Below are 27,624 nucleotides of genomic sequence, written 5' to 3'. Positions count from 1 at the left end.
ACTCAAAGACCATTTGGTTCACAGCCGTCATGCTACTAAATCCAACACACCGACAATGAAACCTTAAAATGGTTTTTATCCCTGTGGCCGATGTAAGGCATGTAAAATCAGCAAACGGACTCTGGTATATAAGATACCAGGTCTTAAATCACCCAAAAAAATCAACAAATTTCTCACTTGCACCACACCCTATGCAATATACTGTCTGGTATGCCCGTGCGGGCTGGGATATATCGGCAGCACTATCAACCCAGTGAAGTTGCGCATATTAGAGCATATGCGGGCCATTAACAACATAAATGAAGCTTACCCTGTCGCTAGACACTTTAATAAAGTTCATGGCCACAATTGGGATCTATTGGCCTATTTTTGTCTAGACAGCGTGCCTGCACATCCGAGAGGTGGTGATCGCCTACTAAAACTTAGGCGTTTAGAATCACGCTACATTATAGACCTACAGAGTAAGAGCCATACAGGTCTTAACAGCAATGAGGAATTAGCGGTACATCTGGGTTGAAGCTGGGAATAGGACATAGTGCAATGTGTATGATGAAATCAGATGTTGGTATTAATTCTCTTATTGTTCTATGAATTCAGTACAAATGAATATTTGTGACTTGACACGTTGTTTCAAATAACCATGTATGCTAATGGATACAGTAGAAACTTAGCCCATTCAGGGCGAGATTGCATGTTCATAGGCCAATTGGTCATATGTATTTACTCATTGCAATTATATTGAGATTGTCAATGTGGTATAATGTTAGAGATTAAGCAAATAGGAATGTATTCACAGTACCTGTATCTATTGTCATTTGCATGTTACAAGATGGCGATGTAAAAATAGGGATTGTCTCCTTTCTATGTCTACGTAGTGCATACGTGGTTGAGACTATGTGTATATAACTATGAGACCGCGGAGCGTTCTGTGCTACAATTGACGAAGGCTGAGTGCCAAAACGTGTCTTGTAGTGCTAGGGTTCCAATAAACTTGGTTGGAACCCCCCCCTACGAGTGCTGTTTCTTGATCAGACGATGAGGATCTGATGAAACCTGGGGGCAGTGATTTTTAAGCGGGCACACCCCCGCTAAGCAAGCACCCGCTCTCGAGTGCAGTAGGCTGGTGTTTTTGGGAGCGAGTAATATATATATATATATAGTCGTGCATTCATTTATTCACTCTTCCTCCCCTCATTCAGGGCTTCCAGCAATGAATTTGGAATATATTAATCCCTGTCGCTCTAACCACTTTTAAAAAATCGGCTTGCCTGTGGCTTTAAATGCTATGTACATGCTGTTTCAGGGTTATTGTTCAAGGTCTTTTGTTTTTAAATTCTCACACTTGTGTTGGTGCCCCAGCCTGAAGCATGCACCAAAGCCTGTAACCTCTGTGCCTAGGTGCTCATATCTGAGAGAGAGAGGACTCAGTTTTTATGTCCCTTTCTTTCTTTCCTTTTTTTTGCTGTTTTATATAGCACAGACTCTCACACACACAGCTCCTCTTGGTTTCACTCCCTCACACAGCACCCCTTGGCTCTCTCATTCAGAATGTTGTAGTGAAGTCACTGTTGTACTTTTTATTTTTATGGTGTTTCTTGCATGAAAACAGAAACTTTCTTTAAGGATAGTGTCATCATATTGATAGACATCACCTACAGTCAATGAGTGTATTTATTGTATAGTTAAAACCATTACAAGTGTATCAGTGTGTTCAAAAGTTAATTTGGGCAAATGATAACATCAGCATATGCAAAGATTGTCCTCTATGGCTCATAACAATTGGCAATTTCTGATGATAAATAATTCAATCGTGTTGCTTTATTAATATTCCTGCTTCCTCAAATTTGCTTGAAAATGTACCATGTATCCACTCTTTTTTCAAAATGTTCTCGGAGAGACACCCGTATGTTGTTCAGGTTTGCTTGCTACGCTCACTCGCCACAGTGCAGTACAGCAATAATTTTATGCCTCAGCACTTTCAAATGTCACCAGCCGCCACTGAGTGGCTGGTGCTGGCCGTGGAAAGGACGTGACTGGGCGCAGACGGGATTGCCTTTGACACACCTTTGGTGCGCCCAATGTAGGCGTTCGAGTCCAATTGACTATAATTTTTGTTTATTGACTATTACTTTTGTTTTGTTTTCTGTAATGCTCTTTAATTATTTTTAGCTTACATTTTTATGCTTGACTCCAGTTAGATTATTTTATGAAATGCTATTCGACTCATGTGTGTGCCTTTTAGGAATACGTTGCTTGATCTAGTCTTGAGGTTCAACACTGTCGGATCCTGTGTAGGCGCTATATCTCTATTTTACCAGATTGTCTCAGATATTTTAAAAAATATTAGCTGCATAATTTATGGGTTTTTTTTCCAGGTCCACATCACCTTTGAAACATTCTTTCCTCTCTTCGTTCATAAACTAGTGCTAAAGAACCATCATCTTATCAAAACACACATATCTAAGTTTTGACAGTAGTTTTATTTGTCAAAAGGGCAGCTCATTCCATAGCTTTAAAGATGGATAACAATATAATCCAACTTTCAAATCTATATATATAAAAACAAATGTATGTCTGTCTGGTTGTCTGTCTGTCTGTCTGTTTGTCCTTTATGCATTACTACACCATTAATCCGATCGCCATGAAACTTTGGGAAGTTGTTGAGTACACTCCTGCAAAGGTTTCTGGCATAAATTTGTTTTAAATATTGGCCCCCCAGGGTCCTCATAATCTTTCGATTACTGATGTACGCACCAGACGGAAAAACAACAAATTGTGTATCCACAAGCACTCGAATAAATAAATGGAATCAAAACACCATTCCTCCGATCGCCATGAAACTTTGGGAAGTTGCTGAGTACACTCCCGCGAGGGTTAATGGCATACATTTTTTTAAAATATCGGCCCCCCCAAGGGCCCTCATAATCTTTCAAATACTGATTTACGCACAAGAAGGAAAAACAAAAAATCATGTATCCACAAGCACTCGAATAAATAGAATTAAAACACCATTCATCTGATCGTCAGGGAACTTTGGGAAGTTGTTGAGTACACTCCCGCGAAGGTTTCTGGCATGATTTTTTTTAATATCGGCCCCCCAGGGCCCTCTTAATCTTTCGAATACTGATATACGCACCAGAAGGAAAAACAAAAAATCGTGTATCCACAAGCACTCGAATAAATAAATAGAATTAAAACGACACTGTTTTCCATATTAAAATGAATACGTTTCAATAAAAATTACACAATGTAAATTGAATGTTATCATAACCAGTTTCCTTGAATAGCCTTTCTTCCTTTCTTCTGAGATCGCAGCAACGCGCAACACGGGTAAGCTAGTCTTTATATAAAGATCGGTGTGCTCTGTGAAAGTTGGCATTTCGTGAAATCGTGAGGATAGTCTAATAGAGGCAGTACGGTAATAGCAGCGGGGATAGCAGAAAAGTGCCCAGTGTGTATTAGTGCTGAGAAAGTTGGGTCTGCTAGGGGTAATACGGTAATAGCAAAGTGGGAACAGAGTGTTGTGTGTGCAGTGGCGGAGCTGGGAGCCGCACAGAGCTCACGCGCTGCAGTAACAGCTGCGGGTCTGGGAAGGGCTTTGGGTCTGGAAGTGCAGAATACTTCAATCTAGCAGCGCTGCTCTGGGAAGGAAAGAGACGGGCACCGAGTCACCGGGGTGCCTATTTCACTGTGGAAGTTGCCGCAGCCTGCTCGTATTCCCGCAGAAGCATGGGTGAGTTGTTGCCGCTTGGCAGGGAGGGAGAGCTGCAAGTTGCAGCAGGTCATTCCTGCTCAAGCCTTAATGACGTAGCGTTGTCACTTGCCCATATTTCTTCTTGGCTATATTTTGAGGCTGTTCACGTATGGTTCGGTTCAAAAGACTGGTGCCAACCTGTGGCATTCGAAAAATGCCCTCGAACAGAGAATAGTTGGCTATGCACATTTATATAGCGTGCTGCGCAGGCTGATCAGCTTCTCGCCGCTGAATGTCACTTATATTGCACTTAAATCTTTAGCCGAATTTTTGTATGCTTTGCTTTACTTTGTTTTGGTGTTTGTTTATATACACATCCTACCTCTTTCCGCGTGTTTCCAAGTCACATTCTATTTTAACGAGACAGCTGTGAAGCAAATATGCCATGGTGTATTTAATTGCTCATTCTGCATTTTTGTGTACTTCTGAAATGCTTCTTCTGGGTTTATTTCAGCCGCGCCGGACTGTCCCAAAAGGATGGAAATAGAGGCGAATTAAGGAGCGGGCACCTGCTGCTGCTGAGAGCGCCAGCCTGAAGCCGCCGCCGGAGCTGGCACCGGGAGCGTGCCATGGAGACTCTCTGCCAGCCCGCCGCCCAGCCTCCTCCCAGGTAGGCAGGCTGCACTGCCTGTGCGCAAATAGAACTGTTTGCTAATCTCAAGCCTCTTGTTGGCTTTATTATTAGCTCGGACGCACTGCCCGGCCCTGTCCGGGTGCCCTCTCGGGTTCACACGGCTTGAGTGACACACTGGGGACTCTGTGTCTGTGAAAGGGATCCCTCGGGTCCCCGTGTGTGTATTCCTGCACGTTTCCCAGGTAACAGGGCAGGCCCCTGATCCGCAGCCGGGTCACGGCGCCTGCTCCCTCCAAACCGTTATTATGGCCGGCTTGAGCTTCAAAGAGAACTAAGACAAAATGGAGTGTGCCGCTGTTTAGATGCTATTTTATAGAACTTTAAGTAAAAAGTCGTGTCATAGTTCTGCAATGTGCCTGAAGGAAGGCAAACGTAGGATACGCGGTTAAGGTGGTGTAGCGAGGGCAGTAGGGGCCCTAATGCACCTGACGAAAAAGGGGCCCTTACTGCTTGGATGGGAAGTTATGGTATCCATAATTGCCGATCAGCACACCCCCACTACTCCTGGCACTTGGTGCCACTGCACGTGCTGCACTATTGATTGCTATACTTCTGCTCTGACACAATGTCTCACCGGCATTGGAGCATTGTAATGAAATGTGTGTCCTGGAAATAATTGCAGGGCTCTTCTTAAATCTCGTGATAAAATTCTGAGAGTTTGCTCTCCCCCCCCTCCTCGTGTGTACTCCTCCTGTAGGAGGGTAGACTTGAGACGGGCTACCCGACTCACTTCTAATTAAGAGATCACAAAGTCCCCTGACAAGACCTGGCATACTGTATTGTTGGAGGGGACAGAGGGGCGGGGTGGAAGAACTTGTCATCTGGCCTGGGTGCAATTTCTGCCTGTTCTACAGGCTGTGTTGGTGTCACATAAGAGCGTGGGAGTGTTCAGGGGTGACTGCGGCTGCCTCTGCTACAGAGTAAGGGATATGGGCAACAAGACAGAGGTATGAGTGAGCCACCCTCCCGGTCACTGTCTCTGAAGACCATTTTTGAAGATAGGACTATATTTACTGTGACACATATAAATGTCCATTTGTTATATGGCACTGAACACTTGTGTTTCCGATTTTAAGGCCCCGCACTTGCTTGGTTTGCCTCCTTTTTAAGTGAGCGCACATTCCAAGTTTTCTCTCAGAAAGCTGCATCCACGATATGTTCATCGGCGTATGGTGTCCCTCAGGGGTCTATTCTCAGCCCGCTGCTATTTAATATCTACATCAAACCTCTCGCTACCATCGCAGAGGAAGCCGGGCTGACTATTTTTTCATACGCCGATGACACGCAAATCGTTTTTTCCCTCTCCAGCACTGAAGATAACAGCGTGTCTGGTTTGAAAATTGGTTTGTCACTTGTGGCTGAGTGGATGCAGAGGCATCTCCTCAAGCTTAACGGTGATAAAACCGAGATCATTATTTTGGGGAAACAGAAAGATCTCTGGGGCCCTCAACACTGGCCCAGCACTATGGGTCCTACCCCTCTACCAGTCCAGGTGGTACGTAACCTGGGTTTTCTCATAGATGATAGACTGTCTATGAGGCAACAACCCACCAACGTGGCTACCATCTGTTTTACTACCTTACGATGGCTCCAAAAAATTCTCTGGATGTTGCCTCATGCCGCTAGGAGAACCGTAGTCCAGGCGTTAGTAACATCTCGCCTGGACTACGGTAATGTTCTCTATCTTGGCGCAGATGCCGCGACTGTCAAAAAATTACAGGTCGTACAAAATTCATCAGCTCGTCTCCTTTGTAATATTCCGAGGAGGTCTTCGGCTGTGCAGGCTCTTCGCGATCTCCATTGGCTCAAGATCTCGAGTCGAATTAAATTCAAAGCCTTATGCTATCTTTTTAAAATCAAACAGGGTTCTGCCCCATTGTATCTACAAAGTTTAGTCCAACCCTATAGGCCCCAGCGTACTTTGAGATCATCGGCCAATTGTGATTATGTTATCCCCAGATTTAAGCTAGTGAAGATGGGTGGAAGATCCTTCTCCCATCTTGGCCCCAAGTATTGGAATGCCCTGCCCGAGCCCTGAAGACCGAGACCAACATGCTCTGTTTTCGAAAAAAACTGAAGACCCTACTCTTTTAAACTAATTCCCTGTAGCTCTTGTTGCTAAATTCAGCTGTGTCTGATGTCAGTTTTCTTCTTCAGTCTATCCCTTGCGCCGGGAAACCCACTGCGGGTAGCTGTTGCGCATTATAAATTTTAAATAAATAAATAAGGTCCTCCACTTTTGGCAGGTGTATGCCCCGCATCTGGGTGTTTGGTTTCATCAGGGTCACATGGTCGTTCCAACGGGGAAGCTGGCATCAGTTTGACATAGCTGGCACTTGGTCTGAGGGCATAAGAGCGCTTTGCAAGTGAACTGGACGACTTGCACATTTTTTAAGCAGAAAGGTGACAATTGTGATTTGTTTGGGACTTGAGCCGAGACAATATTCTAAATTGCTTCCCTGCTCCAAAGTCGGACGCCCTAGCCCATAGGCAACATTTATTATCCACATTTCAGCCTTTATAGATGAATATCCACCAGTTTATTACCTGTCTTCAGCCTCCCTCATTTATCTGCCCTCGCTTCGCCCATTAAGTCAGTTGTAAGGTGTTCCTCCATGGCAGTTCATATGAACTCAGACTAAATCGTGACACAGAAATAGTGGTCTATACCATAAAAATGGATTCATGTTAAGAAAATGTTTGAGGAGCTCGATTCTAATTTACAAATTGTCCCTGGATAACCTCAGGGGGTTATAACCCGGTTACCCTTACCAGATCGCTGATTTTCCTGCATCTAAATATGGAAGGCTCGATGGTAGTGTGTTCTAAGGAACTACAGCTATGTAACACCATAACTTACCCACTTATGCATGAAACTATTGTTCTTAAAATGATGTACAAATTCGGTCCATAGTAATCACGTGAACAAACGTTTAAAATTTAGGAGACTATCTGTCATTGCCAGGGATTCAACAGAGGATAGATAGACTGTTTACGTTAAGGCGGAATTGTGTAAGGCACAAGAGAGTGAGTAGGAAAACAGTGAGGATCTAATTCCCACTGCTTTTTTGTAAGTAGTAGTGTATTGTTTCAGTTTTGGAGTCGCACAAGAGAAAAAAATGGTGCATGTACATTGTATATATAAAGCTCTTTCACTGGACAACTGTACAGTTTTCAAAAGCATTGTTATGTGGATATAATTTACTTTGCGTTCTGTTCATTGCCGTTTGGGGTTCTTGGTAATGTGAGTTGAAGAATGCAGTTTGTTGTTTTCATTAAATGCAAGCAAACAGTAAACAGTTTTGTCTGAATGACACTTTTATTGGGCTGCCATGTTTACTTGACATCTTTCAAGACCACGCAAGTCTCTTCCTTGGTATGTCTTCGTTCAGCAGAAGGTGTTTTTCAGTTTTGAGATAGTGGAGGTTGACATGTAGAGAGTGAGAGTGAGAGCTCTTTAGTCTGTGGGATGGAAGAATGGTACTGTGAGTAGTGAAGAAGGATGCTGTAGGAAAACACTCCAATGATGGGACCAAGGAGAATGTCCACTTTATCCACATCTTCCACTGTCCGTTTAAATTCTTGGATCTGTGCACAAAGGGTGAAGTCATTTTGTGCGCCCATCGCTGGTACGCAGTGAGGCTGATACTGATTTTAACAGTCCGGAAATCTTTTTAGCTCTTGCTCCAGGCTGACTGGAGAGCTCATGTTAACAATACTTTAAAAATAAGTATATCAAAGAAATAGTACAGAGATGGTAGCCTGTGGACCAGGCCACTTAAGACATTGTTTTTCTGGGTTTTTAGGTCTCGGCTAAAGTCAAACTTATTGTTTCCAGTACATAACATATACTTAGAGCAGGATTTGGGTCAGGCCTTGATGACTTTATTATCTATTTCAGTTGTCTGCTTCTTATTAGGGGCCATATGTAGGTAGCCTAATACCGGTCGGTAACGTCCGAAAATCGTTACCGACCGGTATTTAGCTTTTCCCAATGTAAGTGGCTGGATTTAAGGATTCGGTAATTTACCGATTCGGTAATTTAAGGAATCGGTAAATTACTCCTTAAAATACCGAATCAGTAAATTACCGAATCCTTAAATCCTATGTAGGGAGCACTCAAGTGAGTGCATTTTAGATTTAAGGATTCGTTATTTACCACCAACTATAAATTGGTGGTAAATATCGAAAACCTTTAAAAAAGCAATTTTGTGCTTATTTAAAAGTGCCATGTGGCAGACATACATGCCTAATGTGTGCCACATGTGCACACATGTACGATTCAGGGGTGCAACAGGGTGTCAATGTGACACCCTGCCACCCTTGAATATGTTCCCCCTATTACCGATTCGGTATTTACCAAATTGGTAATAGTGAATGGCTTCCCATTCATTCCTATGAGCCTCCAGGCCCATAGGAATGAATGGGAATTACCGAATCGGTAAATACCGAATCGGTAATACGGAATTTTACAGAATCAGTAAAATTTACCTACATACTATTTACCGATTCTTTAAATACCGATTCGGTAAAATTCGGTATTTAAGAATCGGTAAATAGGGATTACCTACATATGGCCCTTAATGTCTTTCCTACCTGTTGCTGTGCTTGCCTCACCCAGGAGCATTTCAGTGGCACAGTGTTCTGATTGGATGAGTTGCATCGTTTCTCTAAATACTCAAGGGGTATCTTTTTTATTTATTTCACATTTAGTACTCCAACAGAGTGTCATTTTAGATTGGTAAATTAAAAATGTCCGCCTGCATCATGACGCATGCAAGCATATACACCACGACATATGCATCAATATGCTAGAATGTATACGTTTGTGCATTGGTGTGCTTCTTGAAATCGGCAGTGTTTCGTAGAAAAGCCATTCTAAGTTTACCAGCCACTTATTCACAGGCATCTTGATGCACATGCATGCGTGCAATATAAAAAAAATGCATTGGCAAAGCCAATAGCTTGTTTTTTTTTTTTAGCTTTGCCAATGCTTGATCATGGTTTGTTATTGATTGGATGGGCTGCCTACCAAAGCCAGGGCATTTTGAGCCGGGTTACATTGCGCCATATGTTTAGCATTGTTGATGGTTCTCCAGTTGTCCTTTTGTTAGGCAGGATGAGTAGTAGCATGTCATTCAATGGAGGTGTGCTCTTTGATGCTTTTAGTTTACTGACATAATGACATTTTAATTGCTAGTTTATGGCTTTCTTTGTTCAGGAAGCATTGCCCCGCCTGTCCTTATGGCAGCCCAAGGTCATTCACTAATTACCTTTGTGAGTTCATGTGTGTTAATTTGCTATCAAGATAAAAACACGTTGTTGGATTTACAGCTTTTTGTTCACAAAAGCCTTGCCCACACAGCTTTCTTACAACTGCACATGAAATACGGGCAATTTGTCTAAAGTATTTACTATGCAGTATATTGCTACTTGTGCTTTAGAGGTCCAACACTTACAATACAAACTTCATCTTCCGAATTCTTTTTATAATAATCTTACCTAAGGGTACAGCTTAGGTACCCCACTACTAACTCCATATTATTCTAGCTCATGAGGTTGCCTTATGTTATTTTCTTTCTAGGAAACCTTGCAGCAACACACACAGCCACCCACCTATAACTAAATTATTCCTCTATCAAAAAGCCAAACATATTAGCTGTGCCATTGCACGTTTAAGAAAACGGCGCGTACCTCCCATGATCGCAGGGGTACGCGCCGTACCCCTGTGATCATGCGGGGTACGTGCCGAACACCCAGCGTACATGGGGTATGTGCCGTACACCAACCGTACATGGGGTACGGTGCATACCCCATGTACGCTGGGTGTACGGCACGTACTCCGCATGATCACTGGGGTACGACGCGTACCCCTGCGATCATGGGGGGTACGTGCCGTACCCGGGGGGGGCGTTCCGTACCTGTTTCGGCACGAACTCTGCGTTTACGACTGTTTTCGGCTCCCGTAGGAAAAGGGTCGTACGGTGCGTACCCGACATGAATCGTACTTGCTGGGTCGTAAAAACCAGCCGCGAACCGTAGCGATGTCGTGTACAGCGGGTTCCGAGTGAGACTCGTACGGATATTTTAGTCGTACGGAGTCCTGTACGACTCGTACGGACTTTGGCTCCTGGTACGGATCGTACTTCGTCGTACGTACGGGGACGTTTACGGGTACGATTCGTACGGGGAAAAATGCTCCGTACGACGATTCGGAGCGCATTTTACCGGATCGGAATCGACCCCTAAGTAGTGATTAGTGACTAGCACTGTATCTTTATGGCATTCAAGGAGAAGGCATTGCTTAAACAAACAAGCATTTACAATGCAATGGTTTCGCCTTTGGAACATTTAGAGCTATTGGCATTGCAAATGAAAAAATTTGTATTTATGTGTTGGTTTTGAAAACAGATAAATAAATGGCATTGTCATTTACATTGCCATTAGCTTAATCTCTCGTAAATGTGAGACCTATTGTACCCTACGGACGAGCTCAGCAGACAGCAATTACTACCACACACACACTGCATCCAAACATATCGCACATCAACAGGTACTGTGAGAAACCTTCACTACCTTCATCCTCCTCTCATCGGTGCCCATTATAACCACCCACTCACAACCTGAGCTCACACATACACCTAGAGGCAGCGTAATTCACAGTACACACTATATAAGAGTAATAAGCTGCATGAGAAAAATAACAGAAACATATTCTGGATACAGCAAACACTCTTAAAAGGATGCAGGATTAAATACAATATATGAAATGTTCAAATGAACTGCATCTCTTGCATAAATTACCTTAACAGGATTTACACTCATTGTTCAGAAATTGATCAGTGTTTTCCCCTGTAAACTAGAGGCATGAATATAGGGTCGGCTAGGGGTCCATTTCAGGGTCAAGTTTGTAATTACTGCCAGGTCTGAGACATTTGGGTCGTCAACCCATTTAAAGCCTCGACTTTACCTCATTCTGTACCAGAGTTCTTGCATCTCTAAAGCATTCCTTGACTGTACAGCCACTCTAATCTTCGACAGTAAAGCACTTTATGATATTACATTCCAGCCAATGAGCACTGCAGCTGTGTACAAGAAGGCCGTTAGACTTCAATGTTAAACTCTGGTTAAACATAAGAGAATTGTCCGAGGTGGGTGTTGTAAAAAAAGACAAATTGCAACGTAATTTATTGTAACACGGCCAGAATTATACCTTGTGACCAATAGATGACAACTGGTGCCTTAAAATGATGCACATCAGTGGAATGGTGATCGCGCGTCAAGAAAATAATATGTAATACGTAATGTGGAAACTTAGATGGAGATAAGCAGCGGCCATTCAACATTTACTGCGCGCAGCTAGTAATTCCACTACTCTGAGCACCAGGTAAACCACTCCGTTTCTCTCTCGAAAAAACAAGAGAGGACCAGTGAGCTTCTGGAAACAATTGGGATAGGCAGTGTGTGCTTTATAAACAAAATAGGCATGAACAAACATAAAAGGGTCCCCTCTGCGCAGCCTTCAGGGCCCACTTTTGCCCTTGTCCGTTTGGAAGGTTATAAATATATAATCTGTTTTTTTTGGGAAGGCGGGGGTTTTGTGTACTGTTTGTTCTGTTCTCAGTAAATCACCTCAGGTGCGAGGCTTTTCACAACCCAGACACAAATGCTGGATTGTGATGGTTACCGTCCACTCACACAATCAAACACAGCATGACTGCCCCGGGCCTGCAGGCAGACTGGCCCCTCATAAATACCGCGAGAGGTGGGGGCGAGAAGGTTACAGTAAAGACCGCAGACACATGGGCTGTCCGGCCACACGCAAATTCATTTATGAGCCCAAAGAAGTACATGGAAGACAGGTTTCGACTTTTCACGAGCATCCAAATACCTCAGGGGATGGCTTCGTGCGACACAATCTCCGCGGCCGCACGAACCTCCTCACGGAAGAGTACTAGTATGACCCATTAAAATGTACGTCTCTAGTTGAAAACATCGATGGATATTAAAGTGCGGCCACATGCGTACTTATATATAAGTCTATAAAGTTTGTTCTTGGAAGGCCAAAAAGAAGTCAGTGCTAAGCCGCATCCTTAGCAACAAGCTCCTCGTGGCCAAACACACGCCGGCACCCAGAGATTCTCACGGACAGCGGGAGGGGGAGGCCGGGCGGGCACACGGACAGCGGGAGGGGGGGTGGGCAGGCAACATAAGACGAGACGAGTAAAAGACGAGCGGGAAAGGCACGGACAGCGGGAGGGGGGGCGGGAAATGCACGGACAGCGGGAGGGGGGGTGGGAACGACTAAAGCACTCACCTGGACCTGGACTTCCTCCGGCGGCGGTCGGCCACAGAATGGCCAAACAAAACCTCGACGAACAAAAAAAATAAACCCCGCCCACCGCCGCACTGACGTGACAAAAGGGGCAGGATGAGTAAAAATGGCCGGAACGCCCCCGAATCTGCTCCGCAATTGACGGACAGATCTCTGTTCCAATGGCTAGCCTCCATTTATGGAGCTAGCCAATGGAACAGAGGGGCGGTACTACACACACTACTCTAGAACTAAAGATTTCGCCTTGCGCAGAAAGTCTGCTGCGCAGCCTTTCGGCGAGGCGAAACCTAAAAAGCCGTAAACCAGCTATTAAATTGACTTCTTGACTATAAAGTAAATACAGCAAATAGCACATACTAGTTCTAGTCCACGAAAAGGACTATTGTTGCCCAGTCATCAAAACCTATTTGGAAGAAAAATGGCACACTGTAACCATCTCCAAAATGTCATGATGTGATGAGAGATCCATTCAAGCAAATGGCAAACCTTGAAAAGTGCATGAAAGTCAAATGCTGAAGAGGATTGACTCAATGACCACTCTTTGCACTTCTTATTGTAATTTATGAGGAATTCATGACATGAAGTATAGTGATGGTCTGTGTAGGTAAGCGCGGTGCAGTGAGGCGGGGAGGGGAGTGACATACAACGGGATAAGGAATATGAAATAAATAAATAATTAAAACCATACCTTGCGCTCGCCGCATCGCCAACTATGAGACGAGGGAAGCATTTGGGGAGAGGGGTTGGCCTAACGACTAGGGCGCTCGACCTCGGACCTGGGGATCTGGGTTCGAGTCTCGGTAACGACGCCAAAAACCTCCTGTGATTCTGGGTAAATCACTTAATCTCCCCGTGCCTAAAATGAATGCGTGTCCTCATGTAACGTAACTGGTGCTATGTAAAGCGCTCTGATACCTGATTCAGTTCGGGTCTAGTTCGCGCTATATAAAACTCTGCAAAAAAAAAAAAATTTTAACAGGAGTGTACTCAACTCCTATCCATAATAATTATTTTAACTGCAAACTAAAGATATCATGAGTTTTTTCAATGTGTTACGTCACCATAGTACAGCATTATAGTGTGATACAAAGGACTTCATCAGCAGTTAATGGCATAGTCCAATGCAGAGGAGTTGTAAGGCTGTTAATATTTTACCCAATGACAGTCAAATGTTCTAAATTAATCAGGATATATAAGGCTATCTGAACATTATTCCCAATGAGGTCGAATGTTCTAAATTAAACAGGGTGAAACAGATAGAAAACTATTGGAACGTTGGAGAAGAAGATCTATTCCAGCGGTTGTTTGCCTGTTAGAAAGGCGACCCGGGGGAGACAGAAGATGTCTGACTGACCACCCCTAGGTCCACCCCTCCGTCGAGAAGTAGCCGAGCGTTTACCGAGAGGCCTCCTGACTGAGGGTCCTCTCCTAGGATCGTACAGCAGAGTAATCACAACACTACAAACGGACACCACACAGGAGGTCAAGTTCTCAAACTTTATAAGTAGTAAACGGTTGCTGGTTCTTGGCAGTATGTGCAAGCAGATCGAGGGATCTGGAAAGTCTCGTAAAAGGGGGGTAAGGTAGCGGGACTGTCTTACTCTGGGCGGAGGAAGGGATACCCTGCGCACAGCTCTCAATCCTCGAGCTGGGGGGTTCCGAGCGGGTCTAGCCGCGGCAGCGCCAGCAGGCTAACAAGAGGGCTCAGCAAGGTAGGCCGCGGCAGCGCCAGCAGGCTCTCCGATGGTTCCGCAAGGTAGGCCGCGCCAGCACCAGCAGGCTCTCAAATGGTTCAGCAAGGTAGGCCGCGGCAGCGCCAGCAGGCTCTCAGATGGTTCAGCAAGGTAGGCCGCGGCAGCGCCAGCAGGCTCTCAGATGGCTCAGCAAGGTAGGCCGCGGCAGCGCCAGCAGGCTCTCCGATGGTTCAGCAAGGTAGGCCGCGGCAGCGCCAGCAGGCTCTCAGATGGTTCAGGTTACCGGAAGGATGAGTTCGTCTGGTGTCGGCCGTGACAGCTTCAGCAGGGCTCCCAGTCCAGGATACAACTGAAGACCTGATCCAGGGCTGGCCCAGATATAGGTCTGGAGGTCTTTGAAGTCCGGACCCTGCGCCTGGGGGTCAGAGGGGCCGGGATGAAGGTGTCCAGACACCCAGCAGGGGGTTGGAGCCAGCGCCCAGGGAGGCCGGAGGGCGATCGATACCAGGCGTCCGGGGACGGCTGGAGGGCCATCGAAACTCCTCTCCCTCCGGGATCTGTCGAGTGGCCACTCGACCACCTGGGTGGATCTTGGTGCCTCGATGTCTGGGCTTCGCTGGGGCCGAGGCTGGGGCCGAGGCCACGTGGTCGTGACGTGGTGGGCCCAAGATGGAGTCGGGCACGGCCTCGTGCTTAGGTCGTGATGGGCCTACGCTGGGGCCCGGCCGATGATGGGGGATCCGGGATGGTAGCCGGATCTGTGGTGTTGGGGCGTGCAGGGTCGGGCAGAAGGGGCCGCCCGAGGTCCGGAGGAGGGCTGATGTCGTCCTGGGCCTGCCATGCGGGAGGGGTAGGACCACGCCATGAGGCCGGGTCCAACACGCGTCCCCCCCAGCTGAAGGCAGGGGAGAGTCACCCACTTTCTTGGGGATTCTCCTCGCCGAGGCGGAAGGATCTGGACAGGCCGTCGGCATTGGCGTGGTCGTTGCCAGGGCGATGCTCCACAGTGAAATCCATCCCCTGCAGAGAAATGGACCAGCGTAGTAGTTTCGGGTTTTCTCCCCGCATCTGCATCAACCACCGCAGGGGCCGGTGGTCGGTCTGGACTCGGAAGTGGGTGCCGAAGAGGTAGGGCCAGAGCTTCTTGAGGGCCCACACCACGGCAAAGGCTTCCCTCTCGATGGTGCTCCACCGTTGTTCTCTTGCCAGGAGGCGGCGGCTGATGAAGGCCACAGGCCGGTCGATTCCTTCGGGGTTAACTTGTGACAAGACCGCCCCGATGCCGTGCTCCGAGGCGTCTGTTTGGACTACAAACTCTCTGCTGTAGTCGGGGGCCTGGAGCACAGGGGCAGTGTACATGGCAGTCTTTAAAGTCTCAAAGGCTGTTTGGCACGCAGGGGTCCAGTGCACCTTCTGGGGTAATTTCTTTGAGGTCAGTTCGGTGAGGGGCCCCACAATGCTCCCGTAGTCTTTTATAAACCGCCGATAGTATCCGGTGAGCCCCAGGAAGGCTCGGACGGCGGTCTGGGTGACCGGGGGCTCCCAGGCCCGGATGGCGTCTACCTTTGGTTGGAGGGGAGCTACTTGACCGCTCCCTACTTGGTGTCCTAGATAGGTCACGGACCCTTGGCCTATCTGGCATTTGCTGGCTTTGATGGTTAGTCCGGCCCGCCGGAGGGCCGTCAGGACCTCCCAGAGGTGGGACATGTGCTCATTCCAGTGAAGGCTGTAAACCGCAATGTCATCTAGATAGACGGCGCTGTATTCTTCTAGTCCGGCCAGCACCTGATTCACTAGCCTCTGGAAGGTGGCCGGCCTATTTTTCATGCCGAAGGGCATCACTTTGAAGTGATAGTGGCCATCTGGCGTCGAGAAGGCCGATCGCTCTTGTGCGCCAGGGGTGAGGCCGATCTGCCAATACCCCGCCGTGAGATCGAAGGTGCTGAGGTATCTGGCGGCCCCTAGGCGATCGATCAGTTCATCCGCCCTGGGGATGGGATGTGCGTCGGTCCTGGTGACGGCATTCAGTCCCCGGTAATCAACACAGAACCGGAGCTCGGGCGCTGTTCCGGGGGCGGCGGCTTTCGGGACCAGGACAACGGGACTGGCCCAGGGACTGTTGGAGGGCTCGACTACCCCCAGGGCCAACATTTTGGCCACCTCGGATTGGATGCAGGCCCGAACCCGGTCGGGCACTCGAAAAGCTCGTTGTTTCACAGGGGGGCTGTCTCCGGTGTCTACATCGTGGACACACCACCGGGTGACCCCCGGGTTCCTGGGGGATTCCATGTCTACCAGGTAGGTGACGGGGCTCTTGCGCTCCACCACCTTGAAGGGCCCCGTCCATTTGTCCTGGAGGGCACATGGCTCAACCGGGGACATGACCCAGACTTGCTGGCCCGGCTCGAACTCGATGGACGAGGCGTTCTGGTCATACCAGCGTTTCATGTCCTCTTGGGTGGCCTCCAGGTTGGCCTCGGCAAGTTCCCTGAACTTCCGAGTCTGATTGCGGAGTGTCAGGAGGTACCGGTAGACATCCGGTGGGGCATCTCGAACTGCTGTCTCCCAGCCTTCCTTGACCAGGCTAAGGGGGCCTCGAACTGGGTGTCCGTACAAGAGTTCGAACGGACTGAACCCCAGGGATTTCTGGGGTACCTCGCGGTAGGCGAACAGGAGGCAGGGCAGCAGGACATCCCATTTGCGCCGGAGGGGCTCTTCGAGGCCCTTGATCATTCCCTTCAGTGTCCTGTTAAAGCGTTCCACGAGCCCATTTCCCTGGGGATGATACGGGGTGGTGAACTTATATGCGACCCCGCACTGTTGCCATAGGGACCGCATATGCTTCGAGATGAAGTTGGACCCCCGATCACTCACGACTTCTCGGGGGAAGCCGACTCGGGAGAAGATGCTCATGAGGGCTCGGCCCACCACGGGGGCCGTGATGGTTCGGAGAGGGATGGCCTCAGGATAGCGGGTGGCGTGGTCCACCAGGACGAGGATGAAGCGGTGCCCCTGCGAGGTGCGAGGGTCCAGGGGCCCTACGATGTCTATTCCCACTCGCTCGAAGGGGGTGGTTACCACAGGGAACGGCTGGAGCGGGGCTTTGACTTTCCCCCCCGCTCTTCCCGCTGGCTTGGCAGGTCGGGCAGGTCCTGCAGTGGTTCTGGATATCAGTGCGCATTTTTGGCCAGTAGAAATGGGTCACCAGGCGGCTGTAAGTTTTGTCCTGCCCCAGGTGCCCGGCGAGGGGCACATCATGTGCTAAGTTCAGGAGGAAGTCTCTGAACCGGAGGGGTACAACCAGCACCCGGCCGGCCCCTAGCTCGGCAATCTTCTGCTCACTGTAAAGGAGGTCGTTGTCCCAGTAGACCCAGTGGGACCCCGCGGGGTCTCCAGCGGCTTGCGTAGCGGCTTGCTGTCGCATCCCCTCGAGGGAGGGGCAGGTTTTCTGTTCCTGCCGGAACTGTTCGCGGGTGGGGCCACCTTCTTGGCGCCATTGAGCGAGTTCTGGGAGGTGGTTGAGCTCGGTGAGATCTTCGTGGTCGGGCCCTTGGGGGCCGGGCTCGGGGCCGGCGTCCTCGGGGACGACAGATGGCGGAGGTGCGGGCCATTCTGGCTCCTCCGTTGGATCTTCCCCCGCTGGGGCGGAGGCTCGGGCGGACATGGAGCGGGTGGTCGCACAGACCCACTCGGGAAGGCCTAGCATCCCCAGATGCTCTCTCCTCTCGACGCCAGCCCATGGGGAACTTTCCAGGTCGTTCCCAAGGAGGCAGTCCACGGGGGCATCGTCGCGGACAGTCACTTTCAGCACGCCCGACACTCCCCCCCACTCGAAGGGGATGCGGGCCATCTGACACAAAGTTTCGGAGTTATCTGCGGATCGGACTGGGCACAGGACGTTGGGAAGGATCTGTTCCGGGGTCACCAGATGGCAGCGGACCGCTGTCACGCTGGCCCTAGTGTCACGGAGGGCTTCGGTCCGGCGACCATTGATGGTGACCCACTGGCGGTACTTCTGGGTGTTGCCGGGGATCGGCCCTCGGGGGATCATGTCTTGAGCACCCAGGCAGGCTAAGGTCATGGCGACGGGCTCCCACTCGGCCTGCTCGTGGTCGTCGTCTTCTCCCTCACTTCTTTCTTCACCTAGGGCAGCTGCCGCGATCTGGCGGGCTGGGGGCCCGGTGGTGCCGGGTCACTGGTTCATCGGGCAGAGGGGGTCATTTGCGTAATGACCCTGTCGCTGGCATCTGTGGCACGTAACGTTCGGGTGGGGCCCCGGCCTGGCTGGGGGGCCCCCTCTCCGGCCCAGGGGTGGCGACGTGGAGGTAGGGGATGACCCCTGGGGGCGTCTCGACCCCGGCTCTGGCCTACTCCGCCACCTCGTGGTCGGTGGTTTCCCGGGGACCCCCGGCCGTAATCTCCCATCGTGTTCCGGGGAACTCGGGTGCTGGCCCATCGGTCTGCCTCGACAGCGAGTTTTCGTGGCTCAGTCAATTTGCTGTCGAGGAGGTGCTGCCGGAGTTCGACGAAACAGTTATTGGACAGGTGTTCCCATAGAATGAGGTCGACCAACTGCTGGTAGGTGGTGACATGGCAGCCCCGAGTCCACCCCTCGAAGGCTCTACTGTAATAGTTCACGTATTCCACCCACGTGGTACCGGGGATTTTTTTACAGTCTCGGAATCGCTGCCGGTACATCTCGGGGGTGAGTCCATAGCGAGTGAGGAGGGCGGTCTTCATGTGCTCGTACGAGGTCCTCTCGGTATCAGGGAGCTCCAGCAGGGCATCTCTCCCTTCGTTGATAAACTTCCCCCACAGGCCGGCGCCCCAGTCCTTGAGGGGTACTCGATGGGCGGCCATGGCGACCTCGTAAGCTTTGAACCACTGCTGGATGTCGTCGTTCTTATAGTACTCTTTGACGACATCCTTGGGTATGTGCACCTTCGTGTCCACCGGGGGAGGTGAGGTCTTACCCCCGGAGGTGGCAGTCTCGTTTGCCTTGGCTTTGAATTCTAGTTCTTTGAGGACGCGCTCGTGCTCGAGCAGGAGTTTCTTCTCCTCGAGGTCTCTTTGTCTTCGCTTTTCTTCTAGGTCTCCTTCTAGCCGTAGCTGCTCGAGGGCTAGCTTCCTTTCTGCCAGTTGGATCTCTCCTTCTTGTTTGAGTCGAGCAAGCTCCAACTCGTGGAGCCGGTTCCTCTCTCGTTCTCGGGCGTCTTCGTGGGAGAGGCCCGTGTTTGGGTTTGCGGGTCTTTCTCCCGCTGGGTTCGGCTGGGCCTCCGGGCCTCCGTTCGGGCCCGGGTTATCTTCCCTCGGAGGTGGCGCCTCACCGGCGTCCACCCAGGCCTGCAGGGCCGATTTGAAATCTTCTTTGGTGCTTAAGCCAGTGGTAGCGATGCCTAGATCTTTGCAGAATTGCTTCAGCTCCTTGTGACTGTATTCTTCCATCTTCTCCTTCTGGAATTCTGTGCTCATGGTCGCAGTGGGTTTTTCTGGGTAGCGAGTGAATCACTCTCTGTACGATCTGCGTGGCCTCGGATCCCAGCGCTTGCCACCACTGTTAGAAAGGCGACCCGGGGGAGACAGAAGATGTCTGACTGACCACCCCTAGGTCCACCCCTCCGTCGAGAAGTAGCCGAGCGTTTACCGAGAGGCCTCTTGACTGAGGGTCCTCTCCTAGGATCGTACAGCAGAGTAATCACAACACTACAAACGGACACCACACAGGAGGTCAAGTTCTCAAACTTTATAAGTAGTAAACGGTTGCTGGTTCTTGGCAGTATGTACAAGCAGATCGAGGGATCTGGAAAGTCTCGTAAAAGGGGGGTAAGGTAGCGGGACTGTCTTACTCTGGGCGGAGGAAGGGATACCCTGCGCACAGCTCTCAATCCTCGAGCTGGGGGGTTCCGAGCGGGTCGAGCCGCGGCAGCGCCAGCAGGTTAACAAGAGGGCTCAGCAAGGTAGGCCGCGGCAGCGCCAGCAGGCTCTCCGATGGTTCAACAAGGTAGGCCGCGGCAGCGCCAGCAGGCTCTCAGATGGTTCAGCAAGGTAGGCCGCGGCAGCGCCAGCAGGCTCTCAGATGGTTCAGCAAGGTAGGCCGCGGCAGCGCCAGCAGGCTCTCAGATGGTTAAGCAAGGTAGGCCGCGGCAGCGCCAGCAGGCTCTCAGATGGCTCAGCAAGGTAGGCCGCGGCAGCGCCAGCAGGCTCTCCGATGGTTCAGCAAGGTAGGCCGCGGCAGCGCCAGCAGGCTCTCAGATGGTTCAGGTTACCGGAAGGATGAGTTCATCTGGTGTCGGCCGTGACAGCGTCAGCAGGGCTCCCAGTCCAGGATACAACTGAAGACCTGATCCAGGGCTGGCCCAGATATAGGTCTGGAGGTCTTTGAAGTCCGGACCCTCGCGCCTGGGGTCAGAGGGGCCGGGATGAAGGTGTCCAGACACCCAGCAGGGGGGTGGAGCCAGCGCCCAGGGAGGCCGGAGGGCGATCGATACCAGGCGTCCGGGGACGGCTGGAGGGCCATCGAAACTCCTCTCCCTCCGGGATCTGTCGAGTGGCCACTCGACCACCTGGGTGGATCTTGGTGCCTCGATGTCTGGGCTTCGCTGGGGCCGAGGCTGGGGCCGAGGCCACGTGGTCGTGACGTGGTGGGCCCAAGATGGAGTCGGGCACGGCCTCGTGCTTAGGTCGTGATGGGCCTACGCTGGGGCCCGGCCGATGATGGGGGATCCGGGATGGTAGCCGGATCTGTGGTGTTGGGACGTGCAGGGTCGGGCAGAAGGGGCCGCCCGAGGTCCGGAGGAGGGCTGATGTCGTCCTGGGCCTGCCATGCGGGAGGGGTAGGACCACGCCATGAGGCCGGGTCCAACAGCCATCTGCCAACCACTGTCTTCAGAGGAACTCCCACAGTTCCAGTGTTCTAATGTTCATTAGCGTTTCACAAGATGGCCGCTTTCCGAGCTGCTTTAAGCCTATACCTTGAGTGGATAATTCCCATATTTAATTTAGGCTGTTGCTCTGTGCTGCGGCAGCCAAGGGATTGTGCCCCAGGACTATTAGCAATATTTACGTAATGAGAGCAAAAGAATCACAGGTAGTAACCCACTGTTAACCTCAGATCAGTGCTTTAAGTGGGCTGGGTCCAGTGGCGTAACAAAAGACCCTGCGGCGCGGGAGGGCCCCAGAGCTCCGGGGGCCCCCCTCTGTCAGTGGGAGGCCCCTGGGCTGAGAGCTTCGGACTGGGTCGGGATTGTAGGGGTCATGTGCATGTACTTTGCAGGGGGCCCCCTCAAGTTTTGTTATGCTACTGGCTGGGTCCTGTTGGTACATAGCACTGGCGGTTTTAAAAACCACCTACTAAGACCTGCCGTATCAGGCCCTCTAATGTTGCCCTCACCATCAGCGTGATGAACATCTGGCCTCTGTAGCTGTACCACCATCTCCAGCCTTTGATATAAATTCAAAGGACTGCATTGCTATATTTGCTGCAAATCAGAGATAATTCAAATATATAACCCCCTGATTGTGATCTGAATGGGTACCCATGGAATCTGCAGTGGGGGGGGGGCAAGAGGGGTGGGCATGGTGGCAGAACTCAGGCTCGAAATGTAACACATATACAATGATTAATTGCTGAAGGCGGATAAAGCTGCTGCTGACCAGTATTAGCAACATCCAGATATTTTTTTCAAGAATACACTAAATCAAAAGTAAATATTTTCCAAAGGTTTTCATTAAAAGTTTCTAATGAAGCATTACAATCATCTTCAAAATGGTCAGGGCAAAATAAGCAGTCTGTCCAGCAAAAGGATCGGAGAGCACGGCCTATCTGAAAATGGAGAATAAAGCATTGTTTTAACAGCGACAGGTTCTTCATGAGGGCGAGGGGGCATCACCCCCCGCCCGCTGCAGCTGCGCTAAATGTAAAAAAATAAAATGGTAATGAAATCATTTCATTAGCATTTAATTTTTCACGTTTAGCGCGCAGCAGTTTCCAGTCGGGATAAATGGGGGTGTGTTCTCCTCTGCTGCCGATTGACAGCATAGAGGACTGGAGGAGCAAGATGGACCCTCCAAAGTATGCATGTCAGTTGACAAGTGCTCTTGAGCCGGCCAAACTGACACGCTTACTTTGCAGCTTTCCACTCAGCTGTCTTAGACAGTTGGGTGGAGACCATGCACAGACCTAAAGGGCCTGAAGGAGCGTCAAGTCAGGACGCTCCATCCAATCCTGACGTTGCTCTTATGCTGGTGAGAGTAGCGCCAGGATTGGTTAGTGGAATTTCCTGGAGGCTGGAGCCTGCACTGCCGACAGAGAAGGGACTGAGGAGGATTTCGGACGTGCCACTCTCCTTGCTTGCATCTATGCACCCACCCATCCACCATTTAGCTGCCCACCCGCCTGCCCCACCGGTGCATATACATGTCAGCTGCCCCTGTCTTTTAAAACCCCTCCTTCTCCGCAGTTACAGGGACCGGGCGTTCACTGCAACTAATGGGTTGTTGTTTTTTAGTTCTACTTCATGGCACTCTCATTGTGATAAACTCTTTGCTCTATCGTCCTGCTTAACTGAAACACAGAGCTGCGGGTCTTCATCAGCACATATGCATAAACATCCTAGCCTTTCACACTCAGCTCTCTTTCTCTGGTTGCTCTGAACGCTGGATATCCATTATCATTGCTGCTCGTCCCTTGTGGAGTTTTATAACACTTCATCCAGGATTACTGGTTTCTCACTTTTCCAGGGCTGCCAAGACTTTCAGGATAAAGGAAAAGCTGCAGGATAGCTATTGGGCATCATATTTCTGCATAATATTTTCAAATGGAAAGTGGACATTTCTGCTCAGTACACTGATAAATAAAAGTAACTTAAACATTCTCCGTTATACTGCTTTTATTTATTAGCAAACAGAGCAGAAAAGTTCTCACTTGTCCAGACAATGTCAGTTGTTTAAAAGTACCAGTATTTTCCCCAAAATGTCCTTTTCAGACCTACCATTTCTAATGGCACAGACACATGTTTCTGTATTAACTTAAATGTGTTGTTGCATGAGTTTTTCAGTTAATGGATCTGTGAAAGAACTGTTTGTTTATTAACTTGTAGAGTGCAAGATTGTAGAACGGTCTATTAGGCCACACCCTTCGTTACATAGGCCACACCTCCTTTAAAATCCGCCCGCCTTTTCCATCCTACTTAAAGCAGGGCCTCAGGGCTACTTCACCGACTATTATGTACTGAATACCTTTATGGTGTTATAACTTATAGTTTTGCCAAGTGAAGCGACACGTGGTTAACATGGTGGATGCATTATTTTTAAGGAGAATTCATAAAATGTTCTATTGTTTTGCTATTTGCTTCACAGAGCGGTGCTATAAACATGGACATTTAGACAGTGTGAGAGAAACACATTCACACCCACACACAAACTTGTATAGCTCAGGCAGTACTACATAAACAAATGATGGACGGAATGCTGAATGAATCATACATTCACCCGCAGTCAACAGATCTGGGTTAAATCCATCGTTCTTTTGCTCACCATGCCAGCCTAGTTTAGACCCAGCCATGTGCAAATCAGTATTGACCCTGTGCCTCATGGGAACAGTCCAGCCCGAACTGCCAAGCTAGGTCCTCACTGGACCGGAAACAAGAATCCTGGGACCGGTTTCTGGGTATTACCCTTCATCAGCCAGGCCAGCTTGAATCCGGCAGTAGTCATATATAGATACTCTTGCACTCACAAAAGAGACACTGCAGCGAACACAGCAGTTCATTTGTCTCGCACACAGAGAACAATGTGCAGAAGCAGTATATATTTCCCTCGGATGCACATACCATTTATAGCTCATACAATAGCAGTGAAATGCACGCTCACACACCCAGAACACGTCCACATGAGCATCAAAAGCGCATTAATCCCTCACAAACATAAAAGATGCGGTGCAAGCAGTAGCAGTCCACTTTGGTCTCATATACTTAGAACAGTTACAGTACAGGCAGCAGTAGTACTAACTTCCCTTACCCTTGAGGATCATGAAGTTTGACCTCTGATTTGGTAAACAATGTGATAAGGCTCAGGGAAAGCAAGCACTTGCGTTAGGGTGCAGATGAAGACATATAATCAGAAGAAAGGGGAGATTGTGTCAATATTTTAAAGGGCACACATCACTTTGTTCACATTTCATTGGGTTACTTTCTAGGTGCCATGTCTGGAATAATGTGTTCTCTTTTAGAGCCCTCTTAAGAAGTGTGGAGTCTCGAGAAGTGTGGCTCAATGGTTAGAGCAGGCAGACCTTGATGCAGAGCTCTGGCCAGGGACCAGGGTTCGATTCCCACCTCGGCGGGTCTTCGGCTCATTAATTCCCCTGACTTGATATTCTCGCCTCAGTGCCTGTTCTGATCATGGGTCCCACGCTGCAACTCTGGGCAATAGCTTGCTTAGTCTCCACAACGGCCCCAAAAGCGCTGGGATGCCTGGCTGCACCTGGGGGGTGCCCAGGAGTGGACATTTCCCAGGAAAGCCAGGAAGGGTTCCTAAGCGGTATACGGACAGCGCCGGGACACCTCCGGTGGAGGTAGCTGTGCGCTTTACAAATTCCGACATTTTTTAATTTTTTATTTTAAGCAATATTTCGTCCAGGCCTGGCCACCTCAGCATAGTAATCTCATCCTGGGACCCTATATGGCCTTTTGTGTCCACCTCTATGGTCCACTTCTGGTAAGTGCGTCCTGAACAGGAGGTCTGTCGCATTGGGGGTACTTTGTCTTATTCTGTGGCATATAAAATCCAATTATCACTAGTGTTTGTTTGTAAGTGCAGATAATTACAGGAAAGGTGCTGCAAATGCTTGTGAATATCCTTTTGCATTTAATTTCTCAGCCAGCCTGGCACACTTCTCAGAATACCCACTGTCGTGTCGTTATGCCTGACTTCCCCAGCGGGACAGGTCAGGCAAGGAGGAAGAGGAAAGAGGGACAGGAAAAGGAGGAGCGATTAGGCTCTGAGCCAGTAACTTCCTGGCAGGGAATAAAGAAGGTTGCCCCTGTAACAGCTCTGTGTCCTGTGGTCATTTGGGCGGGCTAGAGCGCGACAATGGCGACGAGGGTGGGATGAGCCAAGCCCCACACACAACGTCGCGCAGCCCAGCCGAGCACCGGCCCCAACGACAAGCCAGCAGCTCCAGAAAGAGCGTGCAGAGGAGCGACGCCCGCGTCGGCTCCTGGCTCACGGACGAGCGAAGCAGGAAAGAGCACGAGGACGTGCCTGCGTGATAGCGCCTGGCTGCGGAGGAGTAAAGAGCCTGCCAAGCGGCACTGAGGTGCGTGAGCATCTGCCCGAGAGCCTGCCAAGCGGCGCTGAGGTGCGCGAGTACCTGCCCCTCCGAGGCCTGAGGACCGCGAGAGAGTGGAGAGCCCAGCTGAGCGGCGCCGAGGTGAGCGCGAGGTCCCCGCACCCCTCCGAGGCCAGAAGACGGCGAGGGTGAGTCCCCCAGCACACGCGACCGCTGGATAAGCCAGAGTGGGTCCACACGTGCGTCAGAGACCGCTGAGAGTCGGGGAACATGGCGGCCATGTTGAAGTCAGGCGCCGGCCCTCAATAGACCCACGTGTCCCACACGGCGGCCATTTTAAAGTCAGGCAAGTGGCCCGAGTACCAAAACAAGGCGGGAACACAGTTAAACACATCACGCAGGTGCAGCAGAAACAATTATAAGCTGAAATACTCACAAGCACTACCAGAGAATACAAGAACAATCGAATACTGCCGAAAATAAGTGCAAATACCTAATATACAGAACCACCATGTCTGATACCGATGCCCAAAGTACTTCCTCAACCGGAGGCGCGCCCACGCAACCCGACACAGTGGCAGTGCCTCAAGTAGCGTCCATAGGAGCGCCTTTCATGCGACAACCACAGCCGCTGGTGCTGACGCCTGGCAACACCATGGGCCCTGCATGGAAAACCTGGAGTGAGGACTTTGAAGATTATATGGAAGGGTCTCTTGTACAAGACTCCAAGCGCAAACTGGTGGCGTTACGAAACCTTGCTGGCCAAGAAATAGCACAAATAATCAAAGAAATGCCCAACGTTGCCACAGCCACTTATGATGAAGTGAAGGCTGCCCTTGATCGGCGATTCCTGCACAAGCGCAATGTCGATTACGAACGCTACGTGTTTAACCTAGCATCTCAGGAGAAAGGAGAGTGCATGGGCGATTTCATCACACGCATCAAAAGGATGACGCGTCACTGTGACTTCGAAAACTTCAAGACGGAAGACGCATTGCGGCTCCGCATCATCGATGGTTGCCGCTCAGAATCACTACGCAGACGCCTCCTAAAGAAGTCATACACACTAGAACAAATCGAAGAACTTACGAGGATTAACGACCAAGCAGAAGACCATGCTAAGAGGATGGAAACACACAAGCTGGAACACAAAGACAAAGACCACAAAGAGCAGGTTTTCCGAATACAATCGCGCACAAACATCCGCCCAGGGTCGAGTGCGCATAGGACAAGCAAGCACCACCGCAGCTCCAGGAAATCATCACCCCGTCGAGACTCACGACACACCAAACACACCAAACCTGCACCTGCCTGCTATCGATGCGGTCAAGATTACCCCCACTCAGGGCAGTGTCCGGCCATCGGCCAACGATGTCACCGATGCAGAAAAGACAATCACTTCGAGATAGCCTGCCAAGCCAGACAATCTGCCAGAAGGTCACCCACTCCACGATCTGAAACCCGGCACCATGCCCGAGCTGTAACGAGAAGAGAGAGCCACTCGTCAGACTCCTCAGGTTCTAGTACCCGCTCGACATATTCTCACCAACGACACAGCCGATCCACAAGTATGCCTCGCTCTCGTCATCACTCCACGAGGTCACGGGCTCACCGCTCGTCATCCAACAGCTCATCGGCACTGACCACAGTGTCACAAGACAGTGATGAATATGTCTGTAGAGTGTTTGACTCGTCAACAACCATGCAGGACAGTGACGAATATATATGCATGGTGGCTGACCTAGATCGGCTCAAACGATATCCAAAATTAAACATTCTGATAGGAGACCACCCTGCGAAATTTGTCCTGGACTCAGGTGCCTCATTGAACTATATATGTGCGCTAGAGTACCAGAAGATGAAGTACCGACCCAAACTAGAGCCAGCGGCAGTCCGCATTTTCACGTGGATGTGCCGGAA

At 49.8% G+C, this 27,624-nt stretch overlaps 1 protein-coding gene across 1 annotated transcript in view; it reads left to right on the top strand.

Moving 5' to 3' along the window:
• The first annotated feature begins 3,485 nt into the window (after nt 1-3,485).
• Nucleotides 3,486-27,624, top strand: part of COBL (cordon-bleu WH2 repeat protein) — a 960,165-nt gene continuing 936,026 nt past the window's right edge. Inside the window, exons 1-2 of the mRNA XM_078688123.1 lie at nt 3,486-3,733; nt 4,209-4,364. Coding sequence (XP_078544249.1) covers nt 4,324-4,364 — 41 coding nt within the window. The 5' untranslated portion in view covers nt 3,486-3,733; nt 4,209-4,323. The remainder of the gene's footprint in view (nt 3,734-4,208; nt 4,365-27,624) is intronic.

This window comes from Lissotriton helveticus, chromosome 4_1 (genome assembly GCF_964261635.1).
Source record: "Lissotriton helveticus chromosome 4_1, aLisHel1.1, whole genome shotgun sequence".
In the NCBI taxonomy this organism is placed as follows: domain Eukaryota; kingdom Metazoa; phylum Chordata; class Amphibia; order Caudata; family Salamandridae; genus Lissotriton; species Lissotriton helveticus.
The sequence above is the reverse complement of the archived record's forward strand: the minus strand, read 5'-3'. Positions and strand labels throughout refer to the sequence as shown.